The sequence below is a fragment of the Halichoerus grypus genome, chromosome 10 (genome assembly GCF_964656455.1).
Source record: "Halichoerus grypus chromosome 10, mHalGry1.hap1.1, whole genome shotgun sequence".
Classification (NCBI taxonomy): Eukaryota; Metazoa; Chordata; class Mammalia; order Carnivora; family Phocidae; genus Halichoerus; species Halichoerus grypus.
The window spans coordinates 72699812-72721546 of NC_135721.1; the positions used below are offsets into that span (position 1 = coordinate 72699812).

Here is a 21735-nt window from a genome sequence, read left to right on the forward strand (position 1 = left end):
AGTTCTACTAAGGAATGGCAAGAGGCAAGGGTTAAAACAGAGTTTCTCCTTTGCTCAGTTTGCTTTAACTCTCAGGAAGAGATAATGGAATGGGCAAAGAAGGATACATGTTTGTCTTAGCTTTGCTGCCATAACAAAATACCATAGACTGAGTGGCTTAAACAACAGAAATTTATTTTCTCCTAGTTCTGGAGGATGTAAAGTCCAAGATCAAGGTACAGGCTGATTTGGTTCCTGGTGAGAACCCTCTTCTTGGCTTGTAGACTGCTGCCTTCTCTCTATGCCCTCACCTGGCTGGGAGAGAGAGGGATAGAGAGAGGGCAGGCTCTCTGATAATCTTTTCTTCTAAGGGCATTAATCCCATCATGATGGCCCTACCCTCATGATACATCTAATCCTAATTATCTCCCAAAGGCCCCATCTCTAAGTACAATCTCTTTGGGGGTTAGGGCTTCAACATACTAATTTTAGGGAATATAATTTAGTTCATAGAAGTGTATTAGTCATTTTCTGGTGACTTTCTTATATCTTAAGATTTTCACCATTATTAATAATGCTCTGGAGACTCTTCCCAGAATAAGAAAGGTTTTTCCTCCCTTAAGTTTTATATGTGACCGTGGTTACCAGATTTTTAAAAATAAGAACTCCAGATGTCATAGTAATAATTTCCAGACATCACAGTCTTTCCTCACAGATTATGTTACTTTGGCTTCAGTAAAGTTTTTCCCCCTTTTCTGTTCCACTTCCTCTCCCCTCTTCCAGGAACCCTTTTATGCTCTTGTTATTGCTACATCGGTTTTAGTGTAGGCTTTTTTTTGCAGGTGGAGACCACGTGGCTTTGCAAGGCCAGAGTTAATGAAGATCTTACACAATTCACTCGATGATTCTTTTAAACGCCTTATTTATCCTCTCCTCTGTAGAGAGTTCAGGTATGTATCTTGTCTTATTTAATTTTATGTACTGTTTATTATTATTTATGCTAATAGACCCATTAAAGCATGAAGTAAGTATTTGTTGATCCACTAACCCATCCGGAGAACTGAGTCAGGATCACAAAGCAATTATAGTTAAGCGTAGATTTCAATCTGTAGAGGCATTCATATGCGTAGACCACCAAACAGAGGTCTTAATTATAATGTACTTTTCAAATCTTGACCAGTTAATGTGTACCCCTTCCAGTCCTACAAAACCAGTTTTGCAATTTGACAGCCAAGACAAACAAATGGTTTTATTGATGAGAGATTTAGCTTGGGATAATAAACTAAGAAGTTAATGGAGAATTTAGTTGGAAACAGTTTTTGGAGGTAAGAGAACCAAAAACAGCATAAGAAGTTCATCATGTGCTCAGTGGGGCACATGATGAATTTATTCTATGAATTTATTACTATGAAGAGAGAAAGCTAATACATCTTTTTAATTCTAAATGGGAGTTATTTAGGTGAATAATTATCAGCAGTGATGAGCACATATTAGAGGAGATGATTAAAGTGACCATCTAAATGAACTCATGGAAGGACTAAGAGTTACAAAGAAGAACTGCAAAAGAGCTGAGGTGCAGATTGTGGGTTTTTGTAGGGGAAGAGATGGAAAGACGTTTGAGGAGGCAAAAACCCTCTTTCCTGCTTATCTCTAGCCTTTGTCTTTGTAGTCAATCTTCAAATCAGCCATTCCCTCATATATTCCTTCCTATGTGTTCTAGACTTTCTTCATTCGCTCTTATTTATGGATTTCAGCAAGCGTTGCTTGAAAACTGTAGATTTCTAGCCATCTCTTCAAGCTCACTATAGTTGATAGCAGCCTTTATAATGTTTGCCTGTTTTTCTTTTACTGGACTTGGCCATTGACTTTGGAGGTGTTGACAACAGGGACTGAGGGGGTACTACTAAAAAAGACACACAGTTTTTTTGACCAGCTTCTTTGTATCAAAGTCATTCATTCTCTTGATTCATCCTTCATAGCTCAGTTGTCCCTTAACAATATTGTTTCTTTTCGAATCCTATTTCAAGTCTGTGCGAGGTTACATCTCTTGCTTTTGAGTGCTGGGGCATAAAATTTAAAAATAAGGGGTTTTGTTCATAAGGAAAAAGAGAAAGTTACCTTGTTAAAAATTTCATTTCCTCTTGTTTTTCTTTATCTTGGTTTTTCATGTTGCATATAATGTCCAGTAGTGCTTTTGACATTTTTGCATACATTTGACTTGAGTAGCTTCACTGCCTATGGGATGATTTCATTGAGATTTACTGTAAGCAATTTGGTGTGGGATTGTTTAATGTATAATCCTTCTCTGACTTCTTTTAGCAGTGAGCAAACAAGAGCACTTTTCTTTTCTTTCTCTAAAATGCCTGTGGTTAAAAAAATATATCTTATTTTAGTCTGTAAGTTGGTTTGCAGACATTGTCTGCAGATGTGTCTCTTGATAGAAATACTTGTAATTACCCGAACAGCAATTGAGGGAGAAAACTCCCAATTGAATTTTCTTTAAAGAAAATTACTTCAATTCTCTAATTAAAAAGAAATTTGTCCTAATGTAGAAAAATGGAAAGAATCAGTAAAACACTGAGGAAAAAAACCCACAAAATTTTACTTCCTAGAGATAATCACTGTTAACCAGATTTTTCTCCATTCATGTGTGAGTATTTAAAACAATCATACAGACTATATTATTTTGCAGACATTTGATTCAGTTGACTATATACTATGCAGTCTACTTTGGATTTCTTATTTCTGTAACTATCAAGATGATTCATCCCTGTGTTGTTTTTCACACCTACCTCTTTCATCAGTTCTACATTGTCAGTTACCAAGTGCTGCCCGTTTTCCCTTCCTTTATTATACCTTGAATTTTGCCGCTTCTTGATCTCTGTGGTTACTGTTTTAGTTCAGGATATGATAATTTCTTGTCTGGATTACTGCTCTAGGGTCATAGATGATCCCTGTCTTTGTTTTGCCATACTACACATTTCATATTGCCATCCTAACACTCCCATCTGGTTATATCATGCTCTTCTACTTAAAATTCTCCAGTGGCTCTTCTTTGTCTCTAGGATTAAATCCAAGCTCTTTAGAAGATCATGCATAGCCTTTTGTGGTCTGATTTCATCTTGGCTCTACAGCCTTGTGTTTTGGTATTTCTTTTTACTTTAGCATATGAAATTACTTGCTTTTTCTATAATGAGTCATGAGTCTTTACGTATGGCATTGCCTGCAACATTTTCTCTGTGCCTTCACTCTATTCTCCCTGCCTTTGTTTGCTTAACTCTAATACTTATTCTTCTTGATTCACCTAAGAAGGCATCTGTTTTAGAAAGTTTTGCAGTTTAGGTGTCCGTCCCATATGTTCTCATTAGCATAGCACTTACCATTGTTTATACTTATCTGATTATTTTCTGTTTTTTGCACTGTACAGTCGTATTCAGAGCAGGGATCTTGTTTTTTTCAGCTTTGTATCTTACACTGATCATGGTACTTTATATAAGACTGACAACAAACATTCGCTTTATAAATAAAGTTAAAAGTGAAGATTTAGAAATACCTATCGTGATACTTTTCATGTTGCTTAGCTGAAGGCGGGAGAATGACAATGAAAAGAAGATGAGAGAAAGCCTTCAGAAATTGACTCGACAGAAAAGCAGACACTAGTTAGCTTCAGATATGTAGATAATTCTACCTCAGCACTGATAAGAAATGTACTTTGAATGGTTTTTGTACTGGCAGTTTTCTTGTGGCCATGGCATGAATGTCTTTACCTGTTCTAATGGAGAAGACATACTTTTTATGTCTTCTTATAAATTTCATAAGAATTTCAGGAGATAATATGTTAAGAGCTTTTGTTAAGAAGATGAATGGTGTTAAGGGGCACCTGACTGGCTCAGTCAGAAAAGTGTGTGACTCTTGATCTCTGGGTCGTGTTTTCGAGCCCCACGTTGTGTGTAGTGATTACTTAAATAAATAAATATTAAAAAAAAAAAAGAAAGAAAGTGAATGGTGTTAAAACTTAGTTTCTAAATGCCTTTAAGTTCATTATAGGCATATATTTTTATCCTAGAAAAAGTTTTAAAATTAGACTTTTAATAACTTCTCTGGAGAAAACCTGGGAAATTATGTGCATGAAGCATGGTTCTGGACTGATAACTAATATCCTTGGTCATGTCACATCTCTGTGAGAATGACAAGGTGGGGGCTAAATGTGGGGAACTGAACAGAGTGAGAAGATGACATTGAGATTTGTATAGGTGAAGTGTAAAAACTATGTACTGATGGAAGAGACTACTTAGGATTCGATAATTTATCACTAATTTTGTGTTTGTATTTTTAATCAGCTGATAAACTTTAACTTGACTTCCTATATGATGTCTAGGTCTTTATATACTCTGTTTCTTTCGCATACACAGATATTTATACATATAGATTTTGTATATAAAGAGTTGATAGAGAAAGAATGTAGGTATGACAAACTCAGATTTGCTTCAGAATTGTTTATGGTTTCATATATTACTGCAATTAGCAAAAATAGGCTCAGTATAATTTTATATATGGTGTTTTCTCCTTTATTTTGTTATAATAATTATTCCTGTGAGGAATAGGTGTATGGAATGAATTCTGTTCTTTTTCAGGAAGAAACTTTAGGTGAATAAAAAACTAAATTCTTTCTCTTTTTCCTTTTATTTTTTGGTTTCTAAAGAGCCAAACTAACATCAGATGCAGAGAAGGAATCAGTAATGATGTTTGGACGGAACCTTCGTCAGCTCCTTTTAACAAGCCCTGTTCCAGGGCGCACCATGATGGGAGTGGATCCTGGTTACAAACATGGTTGCAAATTGGCTATAATTTCTCCTACCAGTAAGGACATCTTTCAGCTCTTCAATTAAAAGTTGTTTGGTTGGTCATAAGTTTCACATCATACATATTGTGAGGATTTGAAATAATGTTAATTTTCAAGGCTTAGAAAATGGTTTTCTCACATACAGCAATGTGGAAGCCAGAAAACCAAACTTCATATTTGTCTTATTTGTTGATCAAAAATCTCAACATATTACTATCATTTATGCCCTTCCCTATGTCACTGTGGAGATGTTGAAGATTAACCAGGCTCAAGTTTTACTATTCCCCCATTAACTTCTGTTTATTGTAGTGTATTATATATGATGCATTTTAACTCTGTGTACTTTAAGTACCATTTTTATTGTTTTGCCCATTTTTCCCCCTTATTTACTATCTACCCTTTCTATGGCTTTTCATTTCTTGCTGCATTTCTGTGTTTACATTTGAGATCATTTTCTCTCTGCCTGACCCTCTAACCTGTTACATTTAATATGGGGTCAGCTGGTGACAAATTGTGTTAGTTTTTGTCTAAAATGTTTCTGATTTGCCCCCCTTTCTGAAGGATATTTTTGTTGGGCATAGAATTCATGATTGGCAGTTATTTCCAGTACTTTAAAGGTGTCATTTCATTTTTTGTTTCTGTTTTTATCCCCCTCTTGACTACTACACTTTTTGTTGAGAATGAGAACTCAACCAAAAATCTTATTATTGCTCTTTTGAAGAGCTCTTTTGATGTCTTTTTCCTCGGACTGCTAAAATTTTCTCTCTTGGTTTTCAGAGGTTTTCTTATGATGTGCTTAGCTCTGTGTGTGTGTGTGTGTGTATGTGTGTGTGTTGTGTGTGTGTGTGTTGTGCATTTGGTTTTTTTAGCATGAATTCTCCTTGGGATTTTTAGAGCTTCTTGCATTTCTTTCTGGAAATCCAATTACATGTATATTAGACCTTTCAACTTCCTTTTTCTTCTGTTTTTCATTCTTTTATTTTATACTGTGTCTTTATGTTAATTAAGCCTCTATTCTGCTGTGTCTGATCTGCAGTTAAAGCTGTCCATTGAGTTCTTTATTTAAATTATTATGTTTTCAAGTTTTTGAATTTCCATTTGGTACTTATAAAAAATAGATTTCAGTCCTATAATGAACTTCACTTTAAATTTTTTTGAGCTTTTATATTTTTCTTATTTTTACCTTATAGCTCTCTTATTACATTTATATTATTATATTATGCACTATTACTATATATTATTATGTATTACATATATATTACATATATTATATACTATTATATTTATTGTTCTTGTGTTTCTTTTGGTTTAGATTTTTCTTTCTGAAATAACTTTTTTCTTAAATGATTTTATTTATTTATTTGAGAGAGAGAGAGAGAGAACATGAGAAAGAGAGAGAGCACAAGCAGGGGAGAGAGGCAGAGGGAGAGGGAGAAGCAGGCTCCTCGCAGAGCAGAGAGCCCGATAGGGGACTCAATCCAAGGACCCTGGGATCATGACCTGGGCTGAAGGCAGACGCTTAACTGACTGAGCCACCCAGGTACTCCTGGAATAACTTTTTCATGTCTACTTCAGTTTTGAGTTCTCTCATGTTATTTCTGGGGTTTTCTAATTCTGATTTATGTTATTCTCATTTTCTATGATTTTTTTTTATAGCTCATTCTTTAGGTTACAATTTTTCTCTGTGTTTTGTGGACACATCTTTCTGTAAGGACATACTAGTCTTTTTTTTAATTTACTGTTTTAAAAAATACTCATTCTATATGGAATTTGACTGTGATCCTTTTCTGTTGCTTAGGTTTACATAAAATTCATTTTCCCCAACTTTTAGGATAGAAGACCAGGTCAGGAAAGGTTTTCTAGCAGTATATTTCTAGAACTATCCCTTCTTTTTTCCCCAAATTATTGGTGTCGGGGGGGAAAGCACTGTAGTATCTATATGAATAAAGAGATAGTCTTCTACTTTCTGGAATCTGTTTTCCTGATACTTTCTCTCTTTTACCTGGACTTCTTTTTCCTTTGCCCATTTTATCCTTATCTTGTTCAGTGGGGATATAATTCCCAACAATTTCTCTTCAGTTGGGGTTTTTGTCTTGAAAAGGATATTCTGCCTGTTAGTTTCAAGAGTTCATAGAGATTAGAATTGTCCAGTCCTTCCTGAACTCAGTGGGCAGTCTTTCTACTGACCTATAAATTGTAGTATGCAGAGGTCTTTCCCACACTACAGGGAAGTACCTTTTGATATTTTTTGGTCCATGAGATACTTCATTGCTTGTCTCTTCTTGCTCCCACAGAAATGCCAATGCATGTAGGTCTTGATAGTTGCATTGTTCCCACTTGATCATCTTTTGAGTTTTGTGAATGCTTTGTTACAGATAGCCATGGATTTTTGGTTTTGCTGTCCTAGTTGCTCTGTCTTTTTATTATACTATATATTTTTACAGTAAGTGGGAAGACTACTTTGCCAATGTTTTTTCCTGCATCTGTTGAGATACCATATGTATTTGTATTTGGATATATTATTTGTATTGCTTGCAGGATGACTTCTTAAAAATACTGTATGCACTCCCACATATATATGTCTGTATCTTCATTCTGTTTTGGTAAGACATTTCCAAGAATTTATCCATTTCAACATTTAAATTAACATGAAGTTGTTTATAATAGTCTTTATATCTTTTTAATCTGTGCTGAAGCTCTAGTAATATCCTCTTTTCATTTCTAATATGATTTATTTGTATCTTCTTTTTTTTATTTATCTGTGTCTTCTTTCTTTTTCTTGATTGGTATTGCTAAAAGTATGTGTTTTTCTTAAGTGATTTTTTAAAAAATTTTATTTTATTATGTTATGTTAATCACCATACATTACATCATTAGTTTTTGATGTAGTGTTCCGTGATTCATTGTTTGCATATAATACCCAGTGCTCCATTCAATACGTGCCCTCTTTAATACCCATCACCAGGCTAACCCATCCCCCCACCCCCCTCCCCTCTAGAACCCTCCAGTTTGTTTCTCAGAGTCCATAGTCTCTCATGGTTTGTCTCCCCCTCTGATTTCCCCCCTTCATTTTTCCCTTCCTACTATCTTCTTCTTCTTCTTCTTTTTTTTTAATGTATAATGTATTATTTGTTTCAGAGGTACAGGTCTGTGATTTAACAGTCTTACACAATTCACAGCGCTCACCATAGCACATACCCTCCCCAATGTCTATCACCCAGCCACCCCATGCCTCCCACCCCCCACCACTCCAGCAACCCTCAGTTTGTTTCCTGAGATTAAGAATTCCTCATATCAGTGAGATCATATGATACATGTCTTTCTCTGATTGACTTATTTCGCTTAGCATAATACCCTCTAGTTCCATCCACGTCGTTGCAAATGGCAAGATTTCATTTTTATTGATGGCTGCATAATATTCCATTCACATTTGCTTTATCCATTCATCTGTTGATGGACATCTTGGCTCTTTCCATAGTTTGGTTATTGTGGACATTGCTGCTATAAACATTGGGGTGCACGTACCCCTTCGGATCACTACATTTGTATCTTTGGGGTAAATACCCAGTAGTGCAATTGCTGGGTAGTACGGTAGCTCTATTTTCAACTTTTTGAGGAACCTCCATACTGTTTTCCAGAGTGGCTGCACCAGCTTGCATTCCCACCAACAGTGTAGGAGGGTTCCCCTTTCTCAGCATCCTCGCCAACATCTGTCATTTCCTGACTTGTTAATTTTAGCCATTCTGACTGGTATGAGGTGGTATCTCATTGAGGTTTTGATTTGGATTTCCCTGAAGCCAAGTGATGTTGAGCACTTTGTCATGTGTCTGTTGGCCGTTTGGGTGTCTTTGGAAAAATGTCTGTTCATGTCTTCTGCCCATTTCTTGATTGGATTATTTGTTCTTTGGGTGTTGAGCTTGATAAGTTCTTTATAGATTTTGGATACTAGCCCTTTATCTGATATGTCATTTGCAAATATCTTCTCCCATTCTGTCGGTTGTCTTTTGGTTTTGTTGACTGTTTCCTTTGCTTTGCAAAAGCTTTTTATCTTGATGAAGTCCCAATAGTTAATTTTTGCCCTTGCTTCCCTTACCTTTGGCGATGTTTCTAGGAAGAAGTTGCTTAAGTGATTTTTAACGTTAAACTTTACCAGTCCTCTCCATTATATATATGTTTTTTTATTTCGTTAATTTCTGCTTTTAACTTCATAATTTCCTTCCTTCTACTTTCTTTGAGATTATTCTCTTGTTCTTTTCATAGCTTCCTAAGTTGGTCACTTAGCTCATTATTTCTGTTCTTGAGGTCTTTACCCTCAAATGTTGAATATATTTTTCACTGAAATATAATATAATATAATATAATATAATATAATATAATATATAGAGAAGCACACAAGTCATAAATATGCAGCTTAAGAATTATACCTATCTACATTCACATATCTACACCCCAAAAGAAGAAATAGAATCATATTACAACATTGCCTGGCATTTGGTACATATTCAGTAAATGTTAGCTTGATGTTATGTGCTATTAAAAACATTTATCTTTTAGGTGTCATGGCATATAATCTGGTTAATATGATTTTGTTAATAATAAGTAGCAAAGTAGTGTCCTTATAACTTTGGAAGTAACAAAATTTCAGAGTGCTTTGGGAGAATCTGATTTAGTGAATATGAATGATTCATCCTGCATTTTAAAAGACAAAGCAGTTCCCTTTTCTGGTATAAATTACTTAAGCATATCATCTTTGTGTTGTGTTTTGTAATTTCTTACAAAATTGGCTTATTCTTTTCATTTTCTCTAAGGTCAGATACTTCATACTGACGTGGTTTACTTGCATTGTGGACAAGGCTTCCGAGAGGCAGAGAAAATAAAGAGGCTTTTGCTGAATTTCAAGTATGAACATAAGTAACCTTTTGAGTACTTCACTGGCTCAGCCAATCAGAGATACCTTTGAAGCTCCTAATTTGGAGGGAGGGATTAAGGGAAGTGCCTTGGTGAGAGAGAAGGAATCATGTAAAACAATGCTGGGGCAAATTGCTGGAGAACTCTACATTTGGAGACTCCGGAGGGATGCTTCTCCCTTCCTCTGCCACCTTCACTAAACAAAGGTGGTAATATGAGCAAAAGTGAGCATTGAATTCTTTTATTTGGGCTTTCTCTCTCTCTCTCTCTCTCTCTCTCTCTGCCTCCCTCCTTCCCTTCCTCCCTCTTTCCCTCCCTTCCTTCCTTCCATTCTTTTTTATGGATCTGAGGAGTGGATGTGATAGTAGTTTGAAGCTTCAGAGATTATTTGGCAACATATCACATAATTCAGTCATGATGTCTTTATTATGGCCTAGAATGCTCCAGAGTTTCTTATCTATGTGTAAATTTGGTTCCTTCTAGATGGGAAGAAAGCTGACTGTTCTTGATTGTATGACAGTAAAATATTTCTCCATTGCTTCCCATACCAAATGCAGGGGCATTGTCCTTTATTCTATAAAAGTCTGTGCCTCCATTGTGAAATAGTGGAGATGTTGCTTGGCTATATGAGAGAATAAGATCATCGTATGATAGTATTTGTGCATTCTGTGCATTTTCTCCTGATTGATTTAGAAGCATGCCTTGAGCTCATTCCATTTCTCATCTTGTTTATCCCTTGCAGCTGCAGCACGGTGGTGATTGGAAATGGAACTGCCTGCCGGGAAACAGAAGCTTACTTTGCTGACCTGATAATGAAAAATTACTTTGCACCACTGGATGTTGTTTACTGGTAAGGATATTAGGAATGTTTGTTTTCTTTGAGAAGCAAAGGAACTTCTACACTTCCTTCTGTGATGAATTCTCTCTTCTTTTTTTATAATATCCATCTTCTTTGCCTGCAAAACACCTTCTGCTGTTCACAAGCGCTTTGTAGGACAATGTAAAGTGTCTGTCTCCTAGAGAAATTTGAGTTTCAGTATCCTAAAGACTCCCACAGAAATAGCAAGATAGGACTTACTTGCGTTCATGGGGTTTTCTAGGTTGTACCTTGTGTGAGGGCTCTAATTAACTACAAACTAGTACATAGGACTGTGGATAACTTAGCTTTTTTCTCCCAAAGTTCTGATGCGTATAAATTGGTTTTCAGAACTGACAGCCAAGGATATTACCAATTAAAAGCACTTCTGATATTCCTTTCTTGTTTGTGTCTTCATTGCAAGCTTTCATTTTATATAGGCATCCACTTAACTTCTGAATAGCTTTGGCTTAGCATGACCCATTTCTCTAGTCCTTCCCCAGATCTGTAGTAGTTCTGCTTTCATTCACCTTCGTTTCCTTACTTTCCCTTTAGACCTCAGGTAGCCAGGCTTACCTTTTTCTTTTCTTTTCCTTTTTAAGATTTTACTTATTTATTTGACAGAGAGCACAAGTAGGGGGAGCAGGAGAGGGAGAAGCTGGCTCTTTGCTGAGCAGGGAGCCCAACGTGGGGCTTGATCCCAGGACACTGGGATCATGACCTGAGCTAAAGGCAGACAGTTAAACCACTGAGCCACCCGGGTGCCCTCAGGCTTACCTTTTTCAAACTACAGTAGAATATTAAGTTCTTAAGGGTTTAATTCTACGACAGAAGATAATTACAATAGCTGATATCTAGGGAAGAGTGCACAAGCACCATCTTCCACTGCTATAAGTCAACTGATGAGTATGTGACTGACAAGATCAACAAACAAAACCCAACACAAGAAGAAGAATCCTAAGATCCATGGAGGTAGGCCAAAAGAGGAGGACTTGTATTTAGTGTAGTGTTCCATAGGCCAAGAGTATAATCAAGATGTCAGGAAAACAAATGCAGGGTAACCAAAGGGGATTAGGAGGTCAGGGAAAAAGAAAAAAGCTGTAGGTACCACAGGCCATGGTTCAGGAAAGGACCAGATTGAAAAGTCCACCTCAGCTTCCCCTGCCCCCCTTCTTGTTCAGGATGGTCTGGGGAATACTGTGGATCTTACCTATACTGGGAACTGTGCACATGCATCCAATCCTTTTGAGAACCTGGTACAAGGACCCGATATAGCTGATTCAGTTTATTTCAGGCAACTTGTCTGATTTTTTTTTTTTAACTTGTTCATGTTAATTTAATATGAATATCTTGGGTACATTTGTAGTGCTTATAAATAGAACTTTCAGATCATTAAAATATTAAATGTGCCTAGTGTGCTAGTATGATTTGCTGTTTTCAATCCTCTGGCACATAGTAGGCACTCATTTTGTTTTTTGAATATCTGAATATTTGTTTCCATTCATGTTAAATTATTATACTTGATTATTTTCTGCTTTTGTCCTGGTTTTTCCTTTTGTAAAAAAATAGTGTTTTTTGTGTAGCAGTGGTAACATTTATTGAAATGTAGAAATGGCTAGCTCCTTATGAGACATTTATGCTTATGAGCAATGTATCTAGTTTCTCCTCCCACATTGAAACCTTCTTAAATCAGGGGATCATGTTTTATTTATCTCTGCCTCCTTCCCATTAAACATAACATCTGTACTTATAGGTCCATCTCAACAAATTAAGGTTTAAATTATTTTTAATCAGATAAATATTTTCAAGCTATTGACCAGAATTACAATATGGAACAACTGTAGAAAACTTCCCCTCAGCTTAACACTCTGGTAAATCTATGACTTACCGTTTTCTCTCTTTTTTCATTGATAGAGAAATTTGCATTTGGTAGATTAGAGATTATATTTTGCCCAAGATAAATGATAATTTTGAAATAAAAAATATTGCATGGTTAGAGTTATATATTTATTTAATGAACTGTGAAAGAATTAAAAGGACTCTTTAACGTTTGCCTTCTTATATTTCAAACTATGGTTGGCACACTTTACGCTGATAGTAGAAGCATTGCTAGAAATCACAGCATTGTGTGCGTTCTGTAGAATTACATGAGATCACATAAAAACCTGGGAGCAGCAAATGGAAAAGAAAATTTTGTGCTGTTAATTCAGACCCTGCACTTTATGTTTCTTCCCTGAAAGCTACAGTATACAAGTGAGTTTGAGCAGGCAAACATAGAAAATAAGAGAAAAGAAATTAATTTTGCTCCCAATGCCCTAGATCATTAGGATAATAAAAGAATTAGAAAATAGAGTAACCTGAGGAGGTGCGGTGTGTGATGAGAGAATGAGAAAAGGGAACAGGTGCTGTGGGAGAGGCGTGGGGTTATGGGTTTGAGGTTAGATGTAGCAGGCTTGGCCCTTGAAGCATGAGCAGACGGCTAGATCATATTAGCAAAAGAGGGTCAGTGCTGGACATCTGTAAAGTACATATTGGACCTCTCTCTTCTTTCATTCCAGGAGGGTACCAACCATTTAATAGAAAGAAAATATAAGTTAAGGAATCGTAATTTTGTTGCTTGAGATTAGTTGTTGTATCTTCCAGAGTTTAACTTAATTGCAGGGAGTAGCTTGAGCCTCAAAGGGTTAACTCCTTTGTGAAAAATGTTTAAGAGTGAAGCTAATGAAACTCTTGCCTTAAAATTAGAAAACAAACATTATTTCTTTAAAGGTATTAGTAATATTATTTCAAATTGGAAAACACAGATAAGTGATAGGCTCTTCTATTAGCTCAATTGTTATTTATAGTTTAGCATATTTCTAGATTGTGTGTGTTATAAAAAGAAACTCACACTGTACATGTTTTACAGCATTTCCCCTACTTAATACACTCCCATGCCAATAAATGGACTTTACAAAGTCATTTAAAATTACTATGGATAAACTTTTATATGATCTTATATTTTAGTCATTCCTCATTGTGTGACACTGGCTTTTTCTAATCATCACCATTATCAGCAAAGCTATAATAAATGTTTCGTGCTTAAATCTTTGCACATACCTTTATTGCTTTCGAATCCATTCCAAGAAGTAGACTACAGGTTTAAAGAGGTACCTTACCACTGCTCCTAAACTGCAGAGTGCTTAATTACCAAACCCAATCTATTACTGAGATTATTTCCATGCTATTTCTCCCTCTTCTCAGCATGTTGGCTAATTTGGGATGTCTTTACTTAAAAATATTTATATTATAAGTCCGTATAAAAGTCCAGATGAAGAGGGAAAAAAATAAAGCACTTCTTAGTGTGAAATATATTTAAAGAATATAGAACCTCTATATACAGTTTGAGGAAGAATAAAATGATTGTCCTTGTTCCCAGCTTTTAGGCTCCTTGTGTGTTTTTTCCTTGGAGTGCCTCTACCCCATGTAATCACTGTCTTGGGTTGTATGAATTATTGCTTGTTTGAGAAAATTAATTTTCAAACTGTGTATTTGTAGGGCTTTTGAAGTATATTGCCGTGCTGTCTTCCAGAATGACTATGCCAATTAATATTCTTACCTACAGTGTCTCTGCTCACCTTTCTCTGGGACCTTGAGTATTATTACGATGCATGTTTGTTCTATCATTTTTCTTTTAATTGCATATTGATATCCCAGCAGTACTGCTTCTTAATGAATTGTGTAACCTTGGACAAATTACTTAACCTCTCTGTATTTCAGGTTCATCATCTGTAAAAGGGGATGATAATAGTACCTATTTTACAGAATTATTGTGAAGGTTAAATGAGTTAGTATATATAAATTGTTTAGAACAGCACTTAGCATATACTTGCTATTATTATTAATGAAGTCAAATATATTTTTGTATGCTCACTGGCCATTTCTGAATTGTTTTGTGTATGTGTGGATGGCTTATGCCCTTTGCTCATTTTTTTTCTGTTGGAGGTTTTTGTCTTGTTCATAATGTTTTGTAAATGTTTTTATATATTAATTATTGGTCCATTTGTTGTAATTTTTGCAGATTATGCAAGTAGTTTTCTCCATTTTGTATTTAAATTCAAGCTTTATTTTGTATAGAATCCTAAATTTTATCTTTTTAAGATTTATCTGTCTTTTTCTTTATGGCTTTTGAGTTTTTTATTAATCTTGAGTCTAGAATATTAGAAAGTTTATTAGTTTTTGTAGAAAATAAGAACCTCCTATATGTCCAAGAATATCAAGTGATTTTTTTTTTTTTTTTAATGCAGGCTTCCCTCAAGTTTTTATTTCTCTAACTTTTCTTTAAGTCTTCTGACTTTTCTTTGTAAAGCCATAAAACCTTATTATCTTCTCAGTTACTGATATGGTTGCTTTGAAGCTTTTTATTCTCCAAGAAACCAAAAATTAACCAGAGAACCTTAATCAGCTTAGGTAACAGAAACAGAATAGAAAGCTGTTAATTAGTTTTGAGAGTAGTTTTGAAAAAAGGATGGATGCTGATTTTTCCCTTTCTTTCTGAAGGCCTTTATTGCCAGCTGCAGTGTTTTGTAAACAGCAGAGCCACCTGATTTCTTCCCTTTCCTCCCTTCCTCTCCCTCCTCTTCCCTTTCTCCTTCCTCATTTTCCTTCTCCTTCCCTCCCTCCTTTTTCTTCTTTAATTCTCTTGTTTGGTTACACCATATTTTAGTCATCTGTTGACAACTGGTTATTTTCGATTTTTGATGTATCTTCAGTTTTAAACCTATGAGTATAGACTAATCAGCTGTATTTTCGGTACTTATTTGCAGGCACATTTAGTATGGGATTTGTCTATAACCCATTTAAAGTTAACTTTTATATATGATATGAAGTTCTTTTTTTGCATATGACTGGATTATTCCAGTACCATTTGTGAAAGGTTTTCCTTTCCCCATTGAGCTGCTTTGGCATGTTCATTGAAAATCAACTACCATATACATGTGAATCTATTTCTGGAGTCTGTTCTGTTTAATTGATCTATATGTCTTAACACTAATAAGTCATTAAATTAGGTAGTGTAAGTCCTTCAATTTCATTCTTCTTTTTCAAAATTGTTTTGGCTATCGTAGGGCTCTTATGCTTCTACATAAACTGTAGAATCAGCCTTTCAGTTTCTACAAATGGTCCTGCTGCGATTTTGATTGGGATTAAATTGGCTCTGCAATTTAATTTGTGGAGAATTGACATCCATCCATGTAATTTTTTTTTTTTTTTTAGTGTTGTTGACACATGATGTTACATTAGTTTCAGGCACACAATATAGTGATCCAACAAGTGTACATTATGCTGTGCTCATCATGAGTGTAGCTACCATCTGATTCAATTTTTAACTTCAGTTATGATTTTCATTTCCAGAAGCTCTGTATTTTTTCAGATTCACTTGATCATTCTTATGGTCTTTTGTTTTTCCTGAATATATTTTCACACCTATCTTTTATTTCCTTAACCATACCAACCATTGCTGTTTTATAGTTTGTGTGATAATTCTAGTATTGAAAATCCTTGGAAGTCTATTTCTGCTATCTGTTGTTACTGCTGGTTCTGCTGCTTTGTTTCCTCTTCAGTTAATTTTTATTGAAAACTCCTTATTTTCATGGAACTTTATCTGTGGGAATTCACTGAGGCCTACGCTGATTGTGAGACACTCCAAAAAGGATTTGCATTTGTTTCTGTCAGGCTCCTGTAGACACTACGAGCTTGGAATCAGAAAGTCAGCGGGTGAAAGTCAGCTTCAGAAATCAAGGTTCCCACATTCACTTCACCTTTTTTAGGTTGAGTATTTCTTTCTTGCCAACTCACTTTTTAAATAAGAAGATGTATTACATCTAGGACTTCTCATTGTTTTCAATAAAATAGACATTTTAGGTCCAGGTAACTGATCTTCCATATTACTGGCAAACAAGGTCATAACTTTATTTTCTATTTTTGTTTCCCCCCTCCACTTGATTTTCTATTTTTTATCTACTACTTTAAACTTAAAATTTGGTGTTTTCAGATATTGAAGACAAATAAAACATAAGGTAAAATTAGATGATCATTTTTAATCATCTAAATTTATACTTTTGAATTAAGAATTACTTGTTTCTTTTATTTGTTTACTTTATGAATGCTCACTGAAATGTGTATGACATTGTTCTCTGGCAATTTAGTGTTTTTTGTTTTTTGTTTTTTAAGTTTAAAAGAGGTTTTGAAAAATCTAGGAAAGTATGAAGAGGAAAATAAAAATAATTTGTAATCTCACCAGAGAATGGTATCAACATTTTTATATATTTTATTTATGTATTCATTCATTCCACAAGTATTTATCATGTGTAAATGTTTCATTGAATGAGATGGACTCACTCAGTAAGGTGCAAGAAGAAGACAACTACTTACTTACTATCCCACTCCTAGTCAGCTCATGCTTGGAGTAGTTCTTCCATCCCTGGCTGGGATAAGGGTCTCTGCTCTTTCATTCCCTTTTAGTCTGGAGAACAGTCTCATTTCAACAATTGAAATATCTTCAAGGCTCCACATTTGATGTGCATTAATTTCTATGTCAGGTCTGTTTCACTCTGGGGAAACACCACTTCACTCTAGGGGTTTGTAGGGGCATGGTTAGCTTCCTCACTCTTCCCTCCTTGTTATTGTTCCCTTTCTTCCCAACTCACCAGCTGAATTTTCAGATTCCTTTAAGTATAGTCTTCAGAGTTGTGAAGAGGTAAAAGGAGCCGTAATATTACACAGTGGGGACAGTTGCAGTCTGAGGATAGGGCCCTCTGGGTGGCCTACATGCAATTGCTGATTCATTCTTCCATGGGGAATTTTTGAAGTACTTGGTTTTTATTTTTGTTTCCTGAGATCTTCCCCAACAGGATCCTTGAATTGTTTCTGTGACTTGGCAGATATGTTCTCAGGCTGACCATGACCCTCCTTCAGTCCTGGGTTTCAGACAGACTGCTCTTGTCTGAATCACTTTCCTACTCAGTCATCTTGGACAGAATCTTTTTAGAGCTCCCTCACACTGCCTCCTGTAGGCCTGTTTGGTTCATACATCCTTGTCTTCTCTCAAAGGGGGATCAACAACTCATCCCTAGTATGGCTCTCTTCCTTTGTTATTCTCTCTCTCCCTTTCTCTCCCCTTCTCTCCCTTTCCTCCCCTCTCCCCTCATGCTTGTGTTTTCATCTGTTCTCTTTCTTGTGTCACACTCACATATTGGTCCCAGGCAGGCCCCTCTCACCTGGCACGGTGTGAGTGGGACATGCCTCCACATGAGATGTTCAGCAGCAGGAAAAATGCCACAGCATTCCAACAGTTTTCTTAAAGAAATGTTCTCTTTCAGCTCTAACACCCCTGTCCTTCTCCTCAAACACATATCCATTTTATAGGATGAAGTTGGGCGATTGCTCATGGTGGCACAACAGGCTTTTGGGACTTAAGCCAGAACAAAAACATCCCATTACACATGCTCTCATATGGTCAGCAAAGTACTATTAGCACTCAGACTATGTGGCAGGCGAAGTACTGTGCTGGGAGGTACTTGACTTGACTTCTTGATGCTTTTACCTAGTAGGGAAAACAGATGAAAATCTAAATGTATGTGTTTGTTTATATATATTATGCTAATTGGTGATGAATTCTCTATGGAGAATTAAAAGCAAGGTAAGAAGATAAAGTAACAAGTGCAGTTGTAGGTAGATCTAGATATAACATATATTCTTATCTCTTATGCTAGGAATTCTTTCCATGTGTTATGGTATCACCCAGGCTGAAGAAAAGCATGATGAGTTTATGCCCCTCATTTATCCGCATCCACATTCATGTCCTCATTATCCTCACCTTTCCATGTCATATGAGCTCTCTAGACCCATGGTTTTCACACTGTGGGTTGCAGTCCATTGGAGGAAGGTGACATCCGTATAGTGGGTCCCAATCAGCATTTAAAAAAAAAAAAGGATAAAAACTAGAGTGCATCTCTTGTTATTAAGTCTAGGTATTGTTCCATGAATATAGGTTTTGGGTACATACATGTATTGTGCCCTGGATTGTGATGTAAAGCATATTTTATTGTCAATAATAATCAGAAAAATTTGAAGAAATATTGCTATATGAAGTCCGATATTTGAACCTTTAAAAATGCAAAGTTAAGGGGGCACTTGGGTGGCTCAGTCAGTTAAGTGTTGGACTCTGTATCTCAGCTCAGGACTTGATCTCAGGGTCATGAGTATAAGTTAAAGCCCTGTGTTGGGCTCCACAGCCTACTTAAAAAAAAAAAAAAAAGCAAAGTTAAGAGGTAAGATTATAGGAGTCCCTAATGAGAAGCTGGGAAACTCTTAGAAATATAATTCAGATTACCCTATAAAATTGCAAAAGATCCTCTTAGGGAAAGAAAATAGGGCAACAGTCCTCAACACATTGGGAAATGTAAGCTGGACTAATGTGCTCCACCACTAAAATTATGAACTACAATCCTTTCCAAATTCTCTGGAAAAAGTTAATGGATAGAATTTTCTCAATTAAAATTCCTCATGTCAAAGAAAACTTTCCAAACACTTCATTTACATATGTTAGTTTTTTGGTAATCTTCTTGCAAAGGAAAAGGCTTCTCTTAGGCCAATTCAGAGATTCACTCTTGGTAACAAAATTCTATAGGAAAATGAGAATGTAGGATAATTACACTAGAAAACAAAATAGTTTGGGTGACTGGTTTGCTAAGTCTTATACCCATTTAAGTATATGAAAATTGCTGACACATTCTGTGAAGAATGCTTCCCCCCCCCCCCATAGAAGAAGGCTGTAAATTACATTATACAAGAATGGTTCTTTGTCAAACCAAGTTTGGAGCAATTTTTATTTTACACTCATACATTTTTCTTAATTTGTCGACGTCTACTAGTATCTAGTATTTGATTTAGCCCTGTATATTCAATCATATGGTTTGAAATTCACCTATTTCATCATGTTCTGAATGGAGCATTTTGACTTCCAGGGGCTCTACCACCAGAAAAAGATGGGGAAGTAAATCAGTTTGTGTGTGTTGGCAGTAAACTTTCAGTCAATTGTATATTTTACAAGGTCAAATACAAAGCTGATAAAAAGTAAGTAACCAAGTGTGTGTAAAAGAAGAGTCACTGATCTGCCAAAAATAGTACAGGAAGACTAAGGTTCCAGGCCTGAATCCCTCTATTTATTGCCTCTCCACAAATGTTAAATATAGCATAAAAGATTTATAATGATTATCTTAGGAAAAAGAGAGTGAGGAAAGAGATCCCACTGCTTGTACATAATGTCATCCTCCTTATCAGGGGCTATCAGAAAGTAAAAGTGCTCTTCTTTTGATTGGCGAGATAGAATGATTTGGGGCTAAGAAGATAGAATAAAGATCACCAAAGAAAACCACAATGTAACTAAAATAGGGCATTAGTAAGAGTGTTTCCATTTCTCATTTCATCTTCTGGCGCAGATAAAATATTTTCTGGCGTTCTGGGTGTACTTGGGAATAAAATTTTGGTGCCACTGTTGGTTAATTATTAAGAAATTATGGAAGCTTGGAGAGGGGTGGATGGTATTTTAATGTTCCAAAGGGGAATAAAGATGCAAATGACTGTTGAGTGTCGATCTTGATCAGGCTATTATGAAATCAGAAAAGGATGGTTAATGAGCACCTAGGAAGGGACAATAGAACATATCTACTGGAAATCAGTGCACACTTTCTATAAATAAAACATTTTGGCTTTATCCCATTTCATTTTCTGTTTGGAAAACTAAAACTGGTAGGCACATCTAGATCTTAGCACAACTTTGAATAGTCTCTTGATACTTTAATGGAGAAACTAGAGAAATAGAGATTTGGTTACGTGGCTCCCGGAAGGATGTTGATTAGCTACTGGTTTGATGTCTGGTGTGAGGTCTCTAGGGGCTTGCCACAGACACTTTATTAGTTAACGTTCTGCTCAGTGATTTAGTCAAGATTTTCAGGTTTGCGGACATGGAGGTGTATTAGAATCAGGATCACAGACCTGTACCTCGGAAACAAATATATATTATATGTTAAAAAAAAAAAAAGAAGAAGATAGTAGGAAGGGAAAAATGAAGGGGGGAGAATCGGAGGGGGAGGCGAACCATGAGAGACTATGGACTCTGAGAAACAGGGTTCTAGAGGGGAGGGGTGTGGGGGGATGGGTTAGCCTGGTGATGGGTATTAAGAGGGCACGTATTGAATGGAGCACTGGGTGTTACACGCAAACAATGAATCATGGAACACTACATCAAAAACTAATGATGTAATGTATGGTGATTAACATAACATAATAAAATAAAATTAAAAAAAAAGAATCAGGATCAGGAAAGTTTTGGAAACACTTGAGTTGTTGAGCCCAATTTAACAAGATGAACTGGCACAGGGATAAATGACTTTTGTGATGTTAAAGGAATTTTCAGTAGAGATTTCAATGAGATGATTTCTAAGGTTTCCTTGAAATTTGACCATTGAGGATTCTATCAGAATAATGTGTAGCAGATCTCTTGAACCACCTGGATTTAATTTTTTGGTTTTGTTTTAAAGAAATTTGCTTCCCATCTAATCAATAAGCTTAGCTATGTGACGTAAGATATATCTAGCTATGTAAAGCTCATTATGTTGTGAAGTTAAAGTTATTTTATATGGAGGAAAAGTTGTTGTTGCTGTTATCTATTTATTTAATTAGTTATTTATTTTAAAGATTTATTTATTTATTTTAGAGAGCATGTGCATGCATGCAAGCAGGGGGAGGGGCAGAGGGAGAAAGAGAGAAAATCCCAAGCAGACTCCAGGCTGAGTGTGGAACCTAACACAGGGTCCAGTCCCAGAACTCCAAGATCATGACCTGAACCAAAATCAAGAGTTGGCCACCCAACTGATTGAGCCACCCAGGCCTCCCCCCTGTTATTTATTTTTGACTAGTACAATCATTTTTGCTTTTCATGTAAGATCAGTTTCATTGTATTTAAAAAGATTTTCTCCTCCATCTCCATTTTATAGCAGTGATGGAGGCCATGAATTAGATTTGAAACATGGGACACCCTAAAAGTGTTTTTTGGATATTAGTTTGAATACTATGCTTAATGACAAGTTAAGGTGATAGAATATTTGTC

General features: G+C 35.8%; 1 protein-coding gene across 2 annotated transcripts in view; it reads left to right on the plus strand.

Annotated features, from left to right (window-relative positions):
• The window catches only part of SRBD1 (S1 RNA binding domain 1), a 207856-nt gene that overhangs the window by 53903 nt on the left and 132218 nt on the right, over positions 1-21735 (plus strand). For both annotated transcript variants that reach the window (XM_078056613.1, XM_078056614.1), the window contains exons 11-14: positions 822-929; positions 4682-4839; positions 9631-9721; positions 10473-10580. In XM_078056613.1, the coding sequence (XP_077912739.1) occupies positions 822-929; positions 4682-4839; positions 9631-9721; positions 10473-10580 (465 nt within the window). The remainder of the gene's footprint in view (positions 1-821; positions 930-4681; positions 4840-9630; positions 9722-10472; positions 10581-21735) is intronic.